General features: G+C 43.3%; 1 protein-coding gene across 1 annotated transcript in view; it reads left to right on the top strand.

The window, feature by feature from the left end:
• TTLL11 (tubulin tyrosine ligase like 11) overlaps positions 1 to 19,016 on the top strand; it is a 212,580-nt gene that overhangs the window by 47,402 nt on the left and 146,162 nt on the right. Inside the window, exon 3 of the mRNA XM_014457912.2 lies at positions 14,631 to 14,727. Coding sequence (XP_014313398.2) covers positions 14,631 to 14,727 — 97 coding nt within the window. The remainder of the gene's footprint in view (positions 1 to 14,630; positions 14,728 to 19,016) is intronic.

Here is a 19,016-nt window from a genome sequence, read left to right as displayed (position 1 = left end):
TTCTTCAGGATGTACCAGGAAAGCACCAGGTTTATAACACTGTGAAAATACAAAGGCGTTTAAACTGGTACCAGAGTGCTTAAAAACCTGTGGGCTATGGAAGCTGACTGCAAGCCATGAGTGGGCTGGCTTTGCCTTAATAGACCACATTAGCTGATCTAAAGGGTGATATACAGTTAATGCAATTGCCCAATTATGTGGCCATCAGGGAAATGCCAGCTGTCATTGCCCACTGAGCTGGGCCATCAATCAGTTTGTTCTGAGGTCACTAAGTAAATTAAAAGGTATTATTTAAATACTTAGTAGAGACCTAACATACCCCATCACAAGGAGCAAGGGAAAGCAGTGACTTTTGCCACAGCTGTTGGCTGTGTTAAGCTTTGAAAAATGAGGAGATTTGGAACTTGACAATGTAGTTCAACATGGGAAACAAAAGGAGACTCCCAAGTTTGATAAGGATGCACATATTCTCACCCCTGCACCATCTTATTTGGTTGTTATTGCTTTTAAAAATAATTTCTTTTAAAATTCTGAACAGAAGGGATAGCTCTAGCTGTGAACTAGTCCATCGCCCTTGAACTGGCCCACATTGAGGGGTGTACAGTTCCTTTATAAGAGCTGCCTCATTCACCTGCAGAGTCATTAAGCCCTGGGCTGGAGAAATGGATGACCAGAGCCTGTACATATCTGCTGCATGCCTGAGCAATTTCACATTAAGATTTGTTGTGAGGCTTATAGATTCTGGTTCCATTCGGTTCCTTTCTGTTATAAGGCCCCATAGTCTTGCTTTATTCCCTCCATGCCAAACCACATGTCATTCATTCCTCCAGTATCTCTTACTTGCCAACACCCACCATACCCCTATGCTCTTGGCAAGGCACCTGGAATACGAAGAGAATTAAGATGTTGTTCCTGCCCTGGAGAGACTTCTAATCATGTTCCCTCATGCTCCCATGCCTTTACTCCTGGGCTGACTCCTCCAACAGAGACTATCTTCCTGGCTCTGGGCTTGGCAAATTCCAGCTCAACAAGTTTCTACCAAATCACATCTTTCCCCCCCAAGAGGAGTAACTCACATCCTGCTTCATGCCCCCATTGCCCTTTGACCCTCATGTGCTGGAGCATTTGCCACTTTGCATTGTGACTTATTTACAAGTTCACGTCCTAAAGACAGGGACTGTGCCTTATTCTTCTCCGAGTCCCCAGTGCCTGCTGTTGAGTTGATGCATAATAACGTTTACTGAGTGAAAGACTGATTAATAGAAGAGTATAACTGTTATGTAAGGAGAGCAGAGGTGTAGGAGAGCAGAGGTGGGGATGGAGCTGGAGAATAAAGGTGCTTTTCTAATATTTGTTACCAGCAGGGGGAGAGATGTATTCATAAATGTCCCATGGTGTAAGCCTTGAGGTTCTATGGTCTGAAAGGCCCAAGATAGGCACAGGGTCTTTCTGAGTGCCATCTCAAATTTATAATGATTACTTCAAGTAAAGTAGGTATGACCTTGATTGACCTGAATCATGTCACCTTATGGCAGGCTAATTTCTATCTTTCCCTTAAATATGTTGTCATTTCTTGTTCTTCTTTGGGGGGGAGGTTGAGGAGCTGTGGTGGTTATTCACAGGTTCACAGTTATAGACAACAACATTCTGTCCACTCTGAACACCGTTTGGATGTGACAGTGGAGTTTAGTTGTTTGTTCCTGGTACCCACTGTCTAGGACAGCTAGGAAGGAGTCCCCTTCCCTTTCTGACCCTTGCCCTTTGGTTTTCTCTCTCAGTAACCACTCAAAAAAATGCACTCACCCTTTCCTTTCTCCAGTTCTCTCTGTGATTCATGAATTTGCACTTCTTGCTTTGATTTCTCTTCACTCCCATTCCCGTATTTCTAATCCCTTGTAAGCTAGTTCTAATTAGATGTCCTGTTGTCTCCTTGAGCTCGGTACTTGTAAAAGATAACTATTTGTCTCCCAGATGTACTCCCATTTCTATTCACTCTATTCCGTTAGTGGCTCTGCTGAGGGTTAGGTTTGGCAGAGGTGCCAGGAAGAAGCAGGCACTCTGAGTCAGAGTATTTTGGCAGAGGTGGTTCAGCACTCTGGAGAGCTCCCAGCGGGCCCCGTCCCCTACTCTGGACTCTCCTCTTTCCCTTCCCCACACACATCAGCCTTACTATACACCTCCTTGTCTCTGGAATTTTATGGTTGTTAACAGAACCTCATTCATTTCTCCTAGGATTAGTTCTCTGGGGACTGAGGACATAATGGCCTGAGTTCTGTTCCTTGCTCTGCCACTTACTGGCTACACTACCAGGGTCCAAGTTATCTAATTGCTCTGTGCCTGTTTCTTCAGTTGTAAAGTGGAATGGTGATATGTCTGCCTATCTGACAGTGTTGTTGTGAGGGCTGATTGAGATAGTGCATGTAAAGTATGCAGCATGTAATATGAACTCAATAAATAGTAGCCACAATTTAAACAATTATAGATACTATTAGTACAATTACGTTTTTAATAATCTGTGTTGGTATGATGAGTCAATGGCCTGTTTCTGGGAGATTACAGGCTGGTTTTAGGGCCAGGAGGCACAAAGGAGTTTAGGGGGGCAGAGTGTATCCTCCTTTATCTAGTAAGTCCCCCAGGAAACCACTTTTTTTTTTGTCCCTGGGGAACATTATTAAGACAGCACTGGATGCTTCAGGGTCAGCACAAATCATAATCAGTTGTTGGAAAAAAAGAGCGGACCCTCGTAGGTTTGCAGAATGGGAATTACCTGTGTGTGGCAAATGGGGAAACAGGCCTGAAGGCAACTTGGGTGTTCGTGGCCAGAGACAGAGGAGGCCTGGATCTCCAGGCTCTCGCTTGCTCTTTGCTTGGTCTTTACACATGCTTTTGTTTCCTCCTGTGGGAACCCCTTTCCCTCTTTAGTCTGGCAACTTCTCTCCTCATCGAGAGCTCAACTGTCCCCTACCTCTCTGAGCCTCATTTGTTTCCTTTATAAAATGGGGATAGGATGGCTATTCATAAGGTTGTGTAGCAATTAAAGGTGACAGTGTGGGTGAGGCAGGTGTGTAGTAATGCTCAGTAAGATAGTGGCTACAGGCATTACAAAAATGTGCTTATGTGTCTGGCTCAGCTGCTGCACTCTGAGCTCCTGGAAGGTCAGGACTCTTTCATTCATCCTATTTTCACCTCTCCAGCCCCGTATCCTACCACTAACCCTCTGCTCCCATAGGTGGAGCCTCTCGGCGTTCCCTGAGCGCTGCCTGCCTCCAAGGCACAACTTGCTTGTGTGTTGAATGAATTAATTGATGGCCTGGCCGAGCCAGGGTGCCTGTAGACCAGCTTTCAGTGGGAGTTGCCACTGTGGAAAGTACTGAAATGTCATGGGAATCTGGTTAGCTGGGGATGAGCTGCCCCAAGAGGTGTCAGGAGTGACTTCAGGAAAAGTTGTTTGTTATCCTGGCTGGGAGGAAAGTGCTGCTGAAATGGGAAACCTGATTTGCTTTGTTCCATTTCAGTTAATAAACACATTTAAAATTTTGATGTGGAAGAGACTTAGTAATTGGAGGCCTCGTGGTGGATTGATATAATTTACCCACAGTAAGGGAGTAGAGAGCAGAGAGATACTGTTGATAATTTTGCAGAGCGTAATGGAGTTAATTTATAATTGATATTGGAGTGCTTTTCCATAGGCTGAATTATGATGGAATGGAGAATCATTTAATGTGGTTATTTTGTTGTTTGTGTCACCCTTATGAATTGGAAAGTGGGAAAAGCACGTAGTGCTAAATTGGTATCTAATCTTTTCAGACTATTTGCTAAATAAACTGGAATTTTAATTAAAACTGCAAGCTGAGAGGTAAATCACTTCAGAATTTTGTGAAGTGTTTCTTTTTCTCTTGCCTAATATAATTACTACTAATACAGATTCTTTACGGGCAGGAAATTAGACATCAGAATAAATAACCGGAGAAGATTGCTGCGGGACACTGAAATTATGAAGGGGGCAACGTTATCTTCCTCTGCTTCCAACATGGGCTTTTTTTTTTTTCTGTAGTTAAATTGTTTGGTAACAATTTTGATCTCATTAAAAGTCTTGCGATCAGAAGCAGAAGCAAGGCAGAGGACAGGCCTTACCACAGCTCTTCCAGCTTCAGTTCGTATGCGTCATTTATAATGAATGGATTTAATAAAAAATACAACCTGCTTTGTATTAATTCAGTGAACAGGGAATGGCATAGTTACCCAGAGTATCATACTTGCGGTAAGGAGGAAGTGGTGAACAGGAAAGGGAAACTTCATAGATCATGAGAATTGCTACTTTCCAGCAAAAGGTTGTTAATTACTTATCCTCCTGCTGTATTTATTGGCTCTATTAGAGGATGAGTAATTATTGTCTTCCTGGGAAACCCACTAGAGCCAGACGCGCTGTATTAAACTGGAAGGCTCCTCGGTGCCACTTATCCCTGTGGGGTCCTCTCCATCCCCAATGACCAGGAACATGGAGGAGACGGGGCCAGGCATGTGCCCACGGGCACAGAAGTGCATGGAGTGGCAGAGTAATTCTTACACACTGAACCATGCTTTCCCACGCTTCTTCCCAGAGCATTCTTTCTCTCTTTGCCCAGTCATCGCCCCGCCCCATCCCCTTTCTCCCAGCCTTGGCTGGCTTCCTCATCCTCAGTCTCTGTCCTCAGTCTCTCTGTCTCCCCTCCACCCTCCACTCTCGCCCGGCCAGCCTTGTCCTGCTTGAGCACTTCCCTTGGCTCTCTTCCACCTGCAGAATCCCGTTCCAATGCCTCAGCTTGCCCGGGAGCCCTTCGTGATCTGTCTTGGCTCAGGGACTGCTCCAACTTTGGCCCCAGGCACACGGAAGCTCTCATGCTCTCCTAGATTCCCTGCCCTGCAGGCATCCCTTTCTCTTTATCTCTGCCTGGCAAATGCCTCCTTCACACTAGCTCCAGTGGCCCCTCCTTGGTTAAACTTTCCTCGCCTTGCACCTTGCGTGGAAACGTTGCTCCTCCTGGGCTCGCCCAGCACTTTGTCACTCAGAACGTGCTATCTGTAAACGCCTGTCTTTCCCCCAGGCTGGCTCCGCAATTCCTGGGGCTGTGATTCACTGCTGTTCTCCAGAAGGTGGATTAGTTGAGGGCCAGCCTCTGCTCTCTACAGGGGGGATGTCTGGGGACTCTGCTTCTCTCCTTTCTCACCATGAGACTCAGTTAGGTGAGGAGCAATCTGGGAGGCTCACTCTCAATGTTCTGTTATTGGACTCCTACAGTGTACCAGGCCGGTCACAAATGCTCTTTTACTTGCATAGTTGTTTTTAATCTTCACCGCACCCCCTGTGTGGGAGGCTTTGCTAGTCCCCTTTCTCAGATGATGAAACTGCGGGCCTTAGTCACTGGCTGGGCTGAGATTTGAATCCAGGCTCTTGACCTCAAGTCAAGGAGCTTTCCTGCAAGCACGGGCTTTCTGCAGAGGTTGGCGCCCACTTGGAGACTACATGCTGCAAATCCCCTGGTGTAGCTTGTGCACGTTTTTCTTGAGGCCGGTCCTAGAAAACACCCTGCCCAGCAGCTCCTTTGGGTAACATCTTACCAGCCAATAGATTTGGGTCAAGGGTGCTGGGAAGGAGCAGAAGCGAGGAAGGTAAGCAGCATTGTTTGAACACCTCCTGCACACCAGGCATTGTGTGCCAGGCACGGTGCTAGGTGATCAGACACATTATCAATCCATCTAATAACCAATCACATTGCCGTTATTGTCCCTCTGAGGTAACAGGCTTGACCTATGTGTGGGCTTTCCCCCCAGCCCCATCCAGAGACACTGGGGTCATGAAGCCAGCCAGTCCCTTACCACACGGGAGGCCTTTTCTCATCAGCCCCACTTTCCACAGGCAGGAAGGAGCCTGGCCCCTCAGTGGGGTGGTTGGTTGGCGGTTCTCACCTGTCTGAGAGGATAGCGATGCCATTGCTGAGAGCTGAGTAATAGAGTGAGCCGCCCTCCCTCTCTTAGGCTTGAAGGGGGCTCACCTTCCTTTGATATACTCACATTTGGCTTATAGAACCGAGCCCCATCTGGGCACACCCTTCAGGATTGGATGGATTTCCACCAGTATTTTCTTTGTCTTCTTTCTTTCTTTTTATTTAATATATTTTTATTGATTTCAGAAAGAGGAAGGGAGGAGAGAGAGATTGAAACATCAATGATGAGAATCATTGATTGGCTGCCTCTTGCACACCCCTTACTGGGGATCAAGCCTGCAACCCGGGCATGTGCCTTTGACCAGAATCGAACCGGACCCTTCAGTCCGTGGGCCGACGCTCTATTCATTGAGCCAAAGAGGCTAGGTCTGTCTCTTTGCTTTCTTGATTGAAGAAAAGTGTTAAATTTTTAGTCCATTCTTGAAGGGCAATTGCTCAGTCTTTTCCCTGTCTAACTGGCCTTCTCTGGCATTTCTGTGCCACATTCTTTCTTTCTTCTTCTTTTTTAAAAAATAATTCTTTATTGTTGAAAGTATTACATATGTCCCCCCTTCCTCCTCCCACAGGCCTTCAGCACTCTATTGTCTGTTCATGGGTTATGCATATATGCATACAAGGTCTTTGGTTAATTACTTCCCACCCATTCACCCTCCCCACCTTCCCTCTGAGATTCTGCAGTCTGTTTCATGCTTCCACGTCTCGTCATCCACTCCATTCATCAGTTTATTTTGTTACTTAGATTCCACATATGAGTGCGATCATGAGATACTGTCTTTCTCTGACTAACTAATTTCACTTAGCATGATACTCTCCAGGTCCTTCCATGCTGTCTCAAAGGGTAAGAGATTCTCTCTTTTTTTTTTTTTTACTGCTGGGTAGTATTCCATCATATAAATGTACCACAGCTTTTTTATCCACTCATCTACTGATGGTGTGCCACAATCTTTCTTGAAGTGTTAATCACAACTCAATTTTTTATAGATATATATGTTCAGTTTTTTGGTCGCAGACTAATCCATCTATCCACCCATCTATCTTGGAACAGTCCAAAGAGCACAGTCTTTGGAGATGGACCAGCATGACTTCAAGTTGTGGTTTGCCACTTATTAGCAGTGGGATTGCATTCTTTAAAAAAATATTTTTATTGATTTCAGAGAGGAAGGGAGAGGGAGAGGGAGAGAGAGAGAGAGAGAAACATCAATGAAGAGAGAGAATCATTGATTGGCTGCCTCCTCCATGCCCCATACTGGGGATCAAGCCCACAACCTGGGCATGTGTCCTGACCAGGAATTGAACCGTGACCTCCTGGTACATGGGACAATGCTCAACCAACTGAACCACACCAGCCAGACAAGATTGTATTATTTTATGTGCAAAATGAAGGCATGTATGTAAGATACCTGGCACATAATTAGTACTCAATAAATAGTTATTATTATATTCATTATAAAGCTATATTAGTCTTAGATTCCTTCATTTTCAGAATGCTTTCCTTCTCCATGACCCAGCTCTGAAACTGGAATGGTGTATTCAGTATCTATTGCTGTGTGACAAATTTTCCCCAAACTTAGCAGCTTGAAACAACACACATTTATTATCTCTGCGGGTTAGGAGTCTGAGCGTGGCTGATCTGGGGGTTGTGGCTCAGGGTCCCTCTCAAGGCTGCAGTTAAGCTGCGGGACAGGGTCACAGTCTCTAAAGACTTGCCTGGGGCCGAAGGATCCACGTCCTTCATTCCCATGGCTGTGGGCAGGAGGCTTTGATTTCTTACCTCTTCCTAGGCTTCCCCAAAATGGGTGATGGTGATGATGATGATGATGATGATGATGATGATAGGGGAGAGAGAGAGAGAGAGAGAGAGAGAGAGAGAGAGAGAGAGAGAGAGAGAAGGAGAAGGGAGGTGCTTCAGTCTTATTATAAAGATATTAGCATATTGGAAGTTTCCTAATATCGGAATGTCACTTGTGCTGTAGCTATTGGTCACATAGACCAAGTCTGTAACAATGTGGGTGAAGACTACACAGGGTAGGAGCTCCAGGAAACAGGGATGGTTGGAAGCTCCCTACAACAGATGGGTAGGTGGGGGAGGGTAGCCTTCTGTCTGGTGGGGAGGCAGTCATGTAAACAGAACCCGCCCCCCCCAAAGTGGTGGCTGCATCTCGCACATCAACAGAGTACAGAGGGGGCATTGGAGGGGACTCTATTAACTCTGCCTGGGGACACCATGGAAAGCCCCCAAGTGCAGGTTACCACGGTGTTCTTATTCCAGAGGTGTCCTAATGGTGCTTGATATTTTCATGGCACCTTTTTACGTTGAAGTTACTAATGCGGTGATTTCCTTGGACATTAAAAACAATAACCTGTCCTTTATAACAGCAATTTGCTATTTATAAAATGCTTTTCCATGCATTGTCTCTGTCCACATAACAACCCTGCGAGGTAGGTAGGTTTTATTGCTGTTGTTTTCCTCTTCTGTAGATGAGCTGCTGAGGCTTAGAGGGGCAGGGTCCACATGTCAAGGCCTCCGGGTGGGTGTGGTGGGTCGGGGCTTGAGCCAGGGTCTTCCCAGTCCAAGCATGGTGCTCTGGCTGCTACACTTTCTTTGTGTTTCCCCTGAGTGCTTCCGGCCCCTCATTTTAAAGCAGCAATTTGGGTCAGTTCCCTCTGTAGATGCATTACACATATGCTTGCCCATATCAAAGCTTATTTGCCACTTTTATGCCCAATCACTTGAAAGATTTTCTGTTCATGAAGAAAATCATTCACAAAGTACAGAAATGTGAATTGTGCTTTCATCAGCATGCACTGTGAAATTTCTTTTTGCAAAAGCCCTTGGGGGGTTCAAACTTGCTCTCTGGGTCATTAGAAGAGGGACCTGAATATCAGTTCCTTAAGCACAAATATGCTCAAAGGACATTTACTGACTTCAATTCTTGTCTGAGCCTGGCTATTTTGCAAGTGTGTTTTAGTCCTTCTGGGCAAGAGGGAAAGGGGTTTTGGGTCCCTTCAGGTGTATTTGCTGAAAGAGCCACTTCCTTTGTGGAAAAGATGGTAGCATGTAGTGTGAGGGTGGGTTAGTTACTATGGTTCATGTGTGACTGATAAATTCCACTACAGTGATCAGTTCAAGATTAGTTGTGTGTAGCTGGTTAAGTACATGGGCCTTGGAGTCAGGCAGACCTGGATTTAATCCTGGCTCTGCCCTTACTAACTTTTACCTTGGGAAAGTTATTTAATATCTCAAAGCTTTGGTTTCTTCAACTGTAAATAGGATTAATAGTAGCACCTTCCTCATAAGGTTGTTGTGAGGATTAAATGACATAAGTTGTTTAACAATTACACATAGCATTACCTAAATGTTAACTTTAATGATAATGATGATCATGATGATGTATTTGTGTAGCTACTATTCATAACTTCACATATTCATTCTAACATGGTGTCTCTTAACAGCTAGAGGCTTCAGGGAGTCTCTGAATCTCCTGGAGTAAATGTGATGATGTGACCTTGAGAAAAATGGGGAGTGGGGAGTCTGGGAAGCATTTGTCAATTTTCAGTTGCCCTGTGAAAATCCATGCACCATTCCAGGCTACAGAGAGCTCAGAGTAGAGCCTCAAATGGCCCCTTAGTGTCAGAGGGTGTAAGCAAACAGTTTTTGATGTTGTTTTATTATGGTAAAATATACATACCATCTTAACCATCATTAGGTGTACAATTCAGTGGCATTAAATACATTCACATTGTTTTTCAATCATCACCACCATCCATCTCCAGAACTTATTGCATGTTCCCAAACTGAAACTCTGTATTTATTAAACAAATAATTCCTGTTGTTCCCTCCCCTACCCCTAGAAACCACCATTTACTTTTCCTAGGAATCTGACTACTCTAGCTGTCTCATATAAGTGGAACCATACAATATTTGTCCTTTTGTGTCTGTTTTATTTCACTTAGCATAATGTCCTCAGGGGTCATCTGTATTATAGCAGGTGTCAAAATTTCATTCCTTCTTAAGGCTGAGTAATAGTATATGTGTACCACATTTTGTTTATTCATTGATGGACAGTTGATGAACACTTGGACTGTTTCCACTTTTTGGTGGTTGTGAATAATGCTGCTATGAACATTTGTGTATCAATATTTATTCGAGTCCCTGAATTCTTTGGGTATATACCCAGAAGTGGAATTATGTTCCCCACAGAAGCTTTTTTGCATTCCCAATGCGCAAGGGTTCCAATTTCTCTACATCCTTATCAACACTTATTTTTATTACTATTTTTTATAATAGCCCTCCTAATGGGTGTGAAGTGGTGTCTCATTGTGATTTCAATTTTCATTTCCCTAATGACTAGCATTGTTGAGCATCTTTTCATGTGCATACTAACCATCTGCATATCTTTTTTTGGAGAAATGTCTATTCAAATCCTTTGCCTATTTTTTAATTGGGTTGCTTTTTGTTGTTGAGTTGTAGGCAGTTTAAAATATATTCTGAATATTAATTCTTTGTCAGAGATATCATTTTAAAATATTTTCTCCCATTCCATGGGTTGCTCTTTCATTCTGTTGATAGTGTCCTTTTATGCAAAAAGTTTTAATTTTGATGAAGTTTTATTTATTTATTTATTTATTTATTTATTTATTCCCTGTGCTTTGGTGTCATATCCAAGAAATCATTGCCAAATCCAATGTCATAAAGTTTATCCCCCATATTTTTCCTAGCTCTTATGATTAGGTCTTTGGCTCATTTTGAGTTAATTTTTGTGTATGGTGTAAGGTAAGGATCCAACATTATTCTTTTTGCATGTGAACATCCAGTTTTCCCATCCCCATTGAATAGTTTTGTCATCCTTGTCAAAAATCATTTGACTATAAATGCAAGGGTTTATTTCTGGGTTCTCTATCCTATTCTATTGATCTATATGTCTGTCTTTGTGCTAGTACCATGATGTTTTTTAAAATTTTATTTCCATTATTTTTATTTAGGGCTATAATAGGTTCACAGCAAAATTGAGTAGAAGGAACAGAGATTTCCTTTTTTTCACTGTCCCCACATATGCCCAGCCTCTCCCACTATCAAAATCCCATACCAGAATAGTACATTCATTACAATTGATGAGCCTACATTGATACATCATTATTACCCAAAGTCCATAGTTTATATTAGGGTTCACCCTTGGTAGGGTGCATTCTGTGGGTTTGAACAAATGTATAATGACATGTACCCAGCATTACAGTATCCTATAGAGTAGTTTCACTGCTCTAAACATCTTCTGTGCTCCACCTATCATCCTTTCCTTTCCCCTAGCCCCTGATCCCTTTACAGTCTTTATAGTTTTGTCTTTTCCAGAATGTCAGATAGTTGGAATCATACAGTATGTAGCCTTTTCAAATGGGCTTCTTTCACTTAAAAATACATACTTAATACCTACCAACATGTCTTTTCATGACTTGAGAGCTCATTTCTTTTTAGTGCTGAATAATTTTGTCTGGATATATCACAGCTTATTTATCTATTCACCCACTGAAGAGCATCTTGGTGGCTTCCAAGTTTTGGCAATTATGAATAAAGCTGCTATAAACATCTGTGTGTAGGTTTTTATGTGGAAATAAGTTTTCAACTCATTTGGATTTTATATCAATTGTTTATACCAACAATTGACATTTCAACAATATTAAATCATCTAATCCATGAACTTGGGATGTCTTTTTACTTATGTGTGTCTTTATTTTTTTTTTATAACATTTCGTAGTTTTCAGTGTACAAGTTTTTTGCCTCATTGGTGATTTCCTATGTATTATATTATTATTATTTTTATGCTCACCCAAGGAGTGAGGATATTTTTTCCATTGATTTTTAGAGAGAGTGGAAGGGAGGGAGAGGGGGGAAGAAAGAGAGAGGAGAAAAACACTGACTTGAGAGAGACATCGATTATTTGCCTCCTGCTTGTACCCCAATTGGGGCCGGGAATTGAACCTGCAACCTAGAAATTTGCCCTTGACCAGAAATTGAGTCAACAACCCTTTGTTCCCAGGGCTGATGCTCTAACCATTGAGAAAACTGGCCAGGGCAGTATTGTATTCTTTTTGATGCTACTGTAAATGTAATTGTTTTCTTAATTTCCTTTTGGGATTGTTCATGGTTAATGTATAGAAAAACAATGATTTTTGTGTATTGATTTTGTAACTGCAACTTTGCTGAATTTGTTTATTTCTAACAGTTGTGTGTATGAGTGATCTTTAATGTTTCTTACATATAAAATAATGTCATATGCAAACAGATATATTACTTATTTCTTCCCAATTTGGATAGCTTGTATTTTTTTCTCTTGCCTATTGCTTTGGCTAGAACTTCCAGTAGCATGTTGGCCAGAGGTAGTGAAAATGGGCAGTATTGAAAAAGATCTTTAAAAGAGATGGGATTATGAAGCCTTTGACCTATTTAAAATTGTGTTTCTCTGTGTTCTCAGTATCTAGCACAGTGCCTGGCATGGTAATTATTGAATGAATGGATTTTTTTAAAAAGGCAGTTTCTCAAAACAAAATGAGTTAGAGGCACTTCTGAATGAAGGGTTGATTGGGGAGAAGGTAGCAAGGATTGAGGTGTGACCATATGGGTGATAAGGAGTCAGCAGTTGTCCCCGAACATAGAGCAGGTGTTGGTCCCACATTTTGAGCAGCAAAATCATTTTGCATCGTAGAAACTTTGCTTGGAGAGTCTGCTTTTAGAGATACCTCCCTGGTTAAGTTAATTCCCTTTCTCCATATTAGCACCCAACAGCTGGAAGAAAATAATGTATGTTGTATCTCTTTGTATTTATGAGTACCGAATTAATAACTTCAGTCCATTGGATGCAAAGAAAATGAGTGAAATGCTGTACATTATAGATGGAACTTGTTAATGCTAATAGAGTGTGTAACATATGCTTCAGTTTGGCACAGTTTAGAAATAATGTGAATGATTTAAAGTGCGTGAGTCTGTTTGCCTTCATTCTAATTGGGAATAGTTGGAAAGCTTCGAGTCACCACCATTTCATTAGTAATGCTGTGTTCTTCCATTGGAATGTGGCCCTCTCAACTTGGAGCAGATAAAAATTCTGATTAACTGTAGTCTTAGAATGGGAAAATCAAATGATTTTATTAAATGTGTTGGTATTTCTCCTCATCTGGACTTTAAACAAGCAGGTTCTAAATATGGACTAACATGTCTTCACTTTTTCCTTTAAAAAGGATCATCTGAGTTACAGATTTAAAAATACATTCTGGCCGAAACCGGTTTGGCTCAGTGGATAGAGCGTCAGCCTGTGGACTGAGAGGTCCCGGGTTCGATTCCGGTCAAGGGCATGTACCTGGGTTGCGGGCACATCCCCGGTGAGGGATGCGCAAGAGGCAGCTGATCGATGTTTCTCTCTCATCGATGTTTCTAACTCTCTATCTCTCTCCCTTCCTCTCTGTGAAAAATCAATAAAATATATTTAAAAAAATAAAAAATAAAATAAAAATACATTCTGTAAATGCAGAATTTGGTAACTTTGATAACAATTCTGTAAATTCAGAATTAGATCAAATCTGATAACCTAGGCAGTGGTGGAAAGAGCAGGCCCTTTGTCTCAGTGAGGGAAACCCTATAGCTTGTGCAAAAAACAGGTGTGTTTTAAGGATACAAGACTATCTTATAGGACCCAAGGACAGGAAGGACAGCCAGGCTCAGGAGTTTCTGGGTCCAGGACCTGGAAGCCCTAGGAACTGGGGTCCCTCAATATGTGTCTCCAAGGCCACAGCGTCTCACCTCTACTTTTATCTCTGCACCTGCTCCTTTTCTCTCTTTCTCAGCAGATTGGCTGCCTTGGCTTCTCTGTGCACACAGCCAAGCACAGCTACTGGCTCTGGCTTTTTATTACTTCCAGTTCAAGGGCCAGCCGAGGCTGCCCAGCATCTCTGATTTCCAAATTCCTGGGAGAATCTGGTTATCTCATCTTGAGTCAGATGACCACTCCTGGTTTGTTCATTTATTTATTTAAAAACTCTTACTGAATGCCAGGAACTGTTTTAGGCACTGGGGATGCATCCTGCCCTATGGACTGTGTGTGTGTGTGTGTGTGAGTGAGAGAGAGAGAGAGAGAGAGAGAGAGAGAGAGAGAGAGAGAGAGAGATTGTGAAAGCTCATTCTTTGGGGACTGGGTTAAGAGTTGTAGTTTTCAGAGAAAGAGAAGAATGGCTTGGGATCCAGATAGACCTGGCTTTAGATCTTGATTCTTCCCCTTACCAGCTGTGTGTGACCTTGGGCATATTAGAATCCCATTCTCAGCCCCAATTTTCTCATTGGCAAAATGGGAATAATCCTTGGTAGGTAGTTATGAGGATTAAAATGAAAAGGTACCTGTAAAGTCATGAGTGTAGTGCCAGCCACATGGAATCAGAACTCCACCCTCCTGGTTGTGACCCTGAGCAAGTTACTTAACCTGCCTGAGTCTGTCTCCTCACCTGTAAAATGGGAAAGAATTTCAGCGACAGCACATGCTGATTATGAGGATTGAATCATGTGATGTGTGCCAGGCTGCCTGGAGTTTGTACACAGTAGATATCAGTGTGGTCGCTGTTCCTCTTGCTCTTGTGATGATTAGTCACATTTTGTTCTCTTTCTTCTAGTTCCCTTTTGGCCGCCGCTCGCCCTGTGACATCTACTGGCATGGTGTTTCATTTCACGACAACAACATATTCTCCGGTCAAGTGAACAAGTTTCCAGGTATCCACTGTTGTTTTTGTTGCTGGCATTTACGAATGTTTCCAGGCTGGGTCTCAGGGTACACTTGTCCTCAATAACATGACAGTGCTTTGAGATCAAACTCGAGATCTCTTCATTGGAATTGCTGCCTGCACTCTGCCTGGGCGCCATCGCCTTGGGAGGGATGCTAACGCAGAGGAATATGGACTTAACCCACCAGGGGGTTGAAGATTGGAGGTTCAAAAACATCAAAAGACAGGCTCTCCTGGTCGATTCCACTGGTGGAAGGACATGATTTTCACTTTTTCAGTTATAGATATAACATGGGGGTATGGTGAGGGGATTATATTCTCAAAATGGAAAAAAAAATAGACCATTTTACTTAAATAATTTGCAGGAAACAGAAGTACTAAAATTCTAGGAATATGTCACAGAAATGGGGTTAGCAATTTTCATTTTCTTTAAGTACCGCATTTGGAGGTACCATTTTAAAAATCAAATGCACCTGTCTGGGAATAATAGGTGGCAGAACCTCTGCTTTTACCCAAAGCCATTATCCCAGTGAGACTTACCTGCGAGGGGACTTGTGCCAGGAAAGTGGCCTAGCCAACATTTTAAGATACCCCCTCAGTCCACTCTCCACCACCCTCTGTGCCTCTACCGCCCTCTTCTGCTGTGATTGCTATTCATTATTTTTAATGGCTAAGTGAAGAGGGTAGTTACAGTGAGTGGAGGTGCTTGGGGGAAAGGAACATTGTTGAGCTGGGTCTGATCATAGCCAAAGTGTCTTCCACTGATTTTCAGAAATTTTAACAGATGGTTCCAAGCATGTTATAATATAATAATAAAAATCGTTTTTAAAAAGATCATCACCTCCTTTAACAAAACCACAATGTGGATATTTCTGTATTTCCTCCCAAACCTTAACCATGTTTATATATCATTTTGACGTAATTGCTCTCCTGGTCTGATTCCACTGGTGGAAGGACATGAGTGTCCTTTCACCAGAGTGTAGTTGCCTGAATATAAGGTGTTTTCTCTCAGTGTTATATTATTTATGCTTATTTTATTTATTTACTTACATATTTTTTATTAAAGAAATTGTCTGCTTTAAATATATTTTTAATTGATTTCAGAGAGGAAGGGAGAGGGGGAGAGAGGAGAGAGAGAGAGAGAGAAGCATAAATGATTAGAGAGAATCATTGCTCGGCTGCCTCCTGCACATCCCCTCCTGGGATCGAGCCCACAACCCAGGCATGTGTCCTGATGGGAATCGAACTGAGACATCCTGGTTAACCACTGAGCCACACCGGCTGGGCTATGCTCATTTTGAAAAGGAGAATCAATTTGTTTTTTCCCTTTGGCAGTACATGCCACATCTGTAGGACAACACCTCTCAGAAAACCTAGTATCCATACATTATATACTGGCTGGTTGTGCCTTGTCCACTAGGGGCTTTTCAACTGAGCATACAAACTGCCCCACGCCACAGGTGGCTCAGATTCACGTAGAAGGATATAGGTCAGGACACACAGCTTGCCAGCGGGTCAGTACCCAGCATGTCTCTCCAGCAGAGTCTTTGCAAGGGTTCCAGGGGCTAGTGTCTGGTCCCTCGAGTGAAAGCTCAGGTGCAAGGAGACAAGACCTACACTGGTGGATGGGAATCTGTCTTGGCTTAGATGACTCATAGGACCCAAGATCTTATGTAGCTACTCCACAGCATAGCTTCCAGGGTTCCTCCTGCCAGCGTCATGCTAAGTGACAGGCATCACCACTCTTAGGAAAGCCTGGAGTCCTGGCTTCCTACCTGCTATCTATGCAATTTGCCAATCAGGGCCATTTTAACCATATCCTTTGTTGTCTAGTAACACAGCTAAGTCTCCACTTTTATTGGTTTCCAGGGGAACAGAGTTAGAAAATTAACCTGAGGTCAAATTTGTCTTTAGAGAAGGAGAGAGGATTCTGTTACAGAACAAGAATGATGCTTGCATTCAGGGTTCTTGCACACGGTCTAATGGAATAGTTATTGCTTTCTGTCTTACTGCGCAGAAAAGGTGACTTTTGTTGTTGTTGTTAATCCTCACCCGAGGATATGTTTCCATTGATCTTTTAGAGAGAGTGGAAGGGAGGGAGGGAGAGAGAGAGAGAGAGAGAGAGAGAGAGAGAGAGAGAGAAAGAGAAACATGGATATGAGAGAGACACATCAACTGATTGCTTCCCCCACGAGCCCTGACCAAGACTGGGGACCAAGGTACATGACCTTGACCAGAATCAAACCCAGGACCTTCAGTCTGCAGGCCAACTCTCTATCCACTGAGCCAAACTGGCTAGGGCAAAAAAGGTGACTTTTTGGTGCTACTAAAGGACCTATTGGGATATCAGGAGAGTATAATCTGAAAGAGAACAACTTTGAATGAGGACAGAGTTCCTAAGACCTGAATCCTAAGTGAGGCTTCATTTACATTTCCGACCTGCTCACGCCTTATCTAGAGAGAAGGAAAAAGGTAGGAGCTGTGACCCTCCATTCAGAACACAAATTAGAAATACAGAGAAAAATACCGCCAAAGGCCTGGTTTCATTAAAGGTGATAAAAGGATATTTATCTCAAAGAAGCAAGTTTGTCCCATCCTATATTCCACCTGCCAGTGATTAACACATACAGTTTTCCACTTTACTAACAGCAATTAATTAGCTCTAATGACAAAGTAGGATCTTGAACCTCTAGGCAGAGTGACAGTATGGCCACACCCTCCACTCTGAGAAAGACGCAGTCCTCAGCAATGGGTGATCACTGAGCAGTCTGTCCTTTGGCTCGAGTTTGTGTCCAAGCTTATCTTCTGTCTCCGATATATCCCATCATTTAACAAATGCACTTTGTATGCATTGTATGTTACTTATAGTAAGTCCTAGTGGACGTGCCTGGCAAATATAAATACTTCCCACACTGAACAAGCAAAACTTTTGGACACACATATGGGAGTAATTTATTTTGTTTGTGTCAGCACATTAGATTTTAGCCACTTTTCTATGGGCAATTTCCCTCAAGGTTTGTTATTATATCTTAACTGATGAATTAAGACTTTCTATAAAAATAATCTGCTTTAAGAAAGCCTGAAACTCTCAATTCTTAGCTTACAAACAAGTCTTTTGATGAGTTTCAGGGTCTGAGATGTTGACAGCACATGGCAGTGGTGCCTGAGAGCCCACTCTGAGGAGGGGACTAGGAAAGGGGCTCCACTGAGGAATCCATGGGGGCAGCTGTCTGGCAAGCACTGGGCTGGGCTGGGGACTCAAGGACAAGGAGAGAGGCATGTGGAGAGGGAAGTGTGATACCAAGTATGTGCTGTGCTAGAGGAAACTTGGGATGCTGTGGGGGTTTGGAGTGAGGACACTCGCCCTCACCCAGATTCGCTTGGGATAGGTGTGGTGAGAGATCCCGGAGAGGAGGATTGACATGTGAGCTGAGCCTCCAGGGATGGATGGGCCTGAACCTCACGTAAAGCAAGGGAGCAGAGCTGGTGCAAAGACAGACTGCTTAGAACTCACTGCTCACTCAGCCAGGGGAAGTGGCCCATGACGGTTAGAAAGGGTCACGTGTAATAGGGGCAGCGGAGTGATGCTAGGCAGGGACAAAAGGGCATGGGAAGCCGCTGAGGAATTTTAAGCCACAGAGTGGCATTTTGGATTTCAGAAAGATCATCCCAAGAGGTGCATTGGAGGTGGGTGGAAGCTGAGAGAGGAAATGGAGAGAGAGCTAAGAGGCTGCTGTGGCATCCAAAGTGAACTTACCAGTGGGGATGGGGATGGAGGGAAGCAGATGGATCTGAATGGACTGTTTATTGTTTGACAGCTGGTTTGTGTTTCTGTTATAAATGATATTTGGATTGAATAATGCTTCCAGAGCAGCTCAGATTTTATTTTGTTCTTATTTCTTGTTTTTGTTTTTTAAATTGGGCAAAGTTGTTACACTCTTGGGTAACTCCATATGGGAGGAGATCCACCAGGTCTTGGGACTTTGCTGCAAAAAGAAGAACCCAGGCCCGGTGCAGGGGTGGGGGTGCGGGGGTGAGAGTGGCAGGAGGCAAGATCTTGGTGTGAGAAGCTTCAACCTGCGTCAGCGGGTTTCCTAGTCGATAGGGGAACTGCTGAGACAGGGACATCTTGGGAGAGACCTCGATGAGAAACCCAGGTGCCCAGTCAGCCTCAAAAGAACCTGTTAGTAGGTCCTGAAGCCACAGACAGGAGGACCCCAGCCCTTGCAGAGTAGGCTAGGGGGGACAGGAGAAGAACATTGGAGAGAACAAGGGCAA

The sequence above is a fragment of the Myotis lucifugus genome, unplaced genomic scaffold (genome assembly GCF_000147115.1).
Source record: "Myotis lucifugus unplaced genomic scaffold, Myoluc2.0 scaffold_87, whole genome shotgun sequence".
Lineage (NCBI taxonomy): Eukaryota > Metazoa > Chordata > Mammalia > Chiroptera > Vespertilionidae > Myotis > Myotis lucifugus.
The sequence above is the reverse complement of the archived record's forward strand: the minus strand, read 5'-3'. Positions and strand labels throughout refer to the sequence as shown.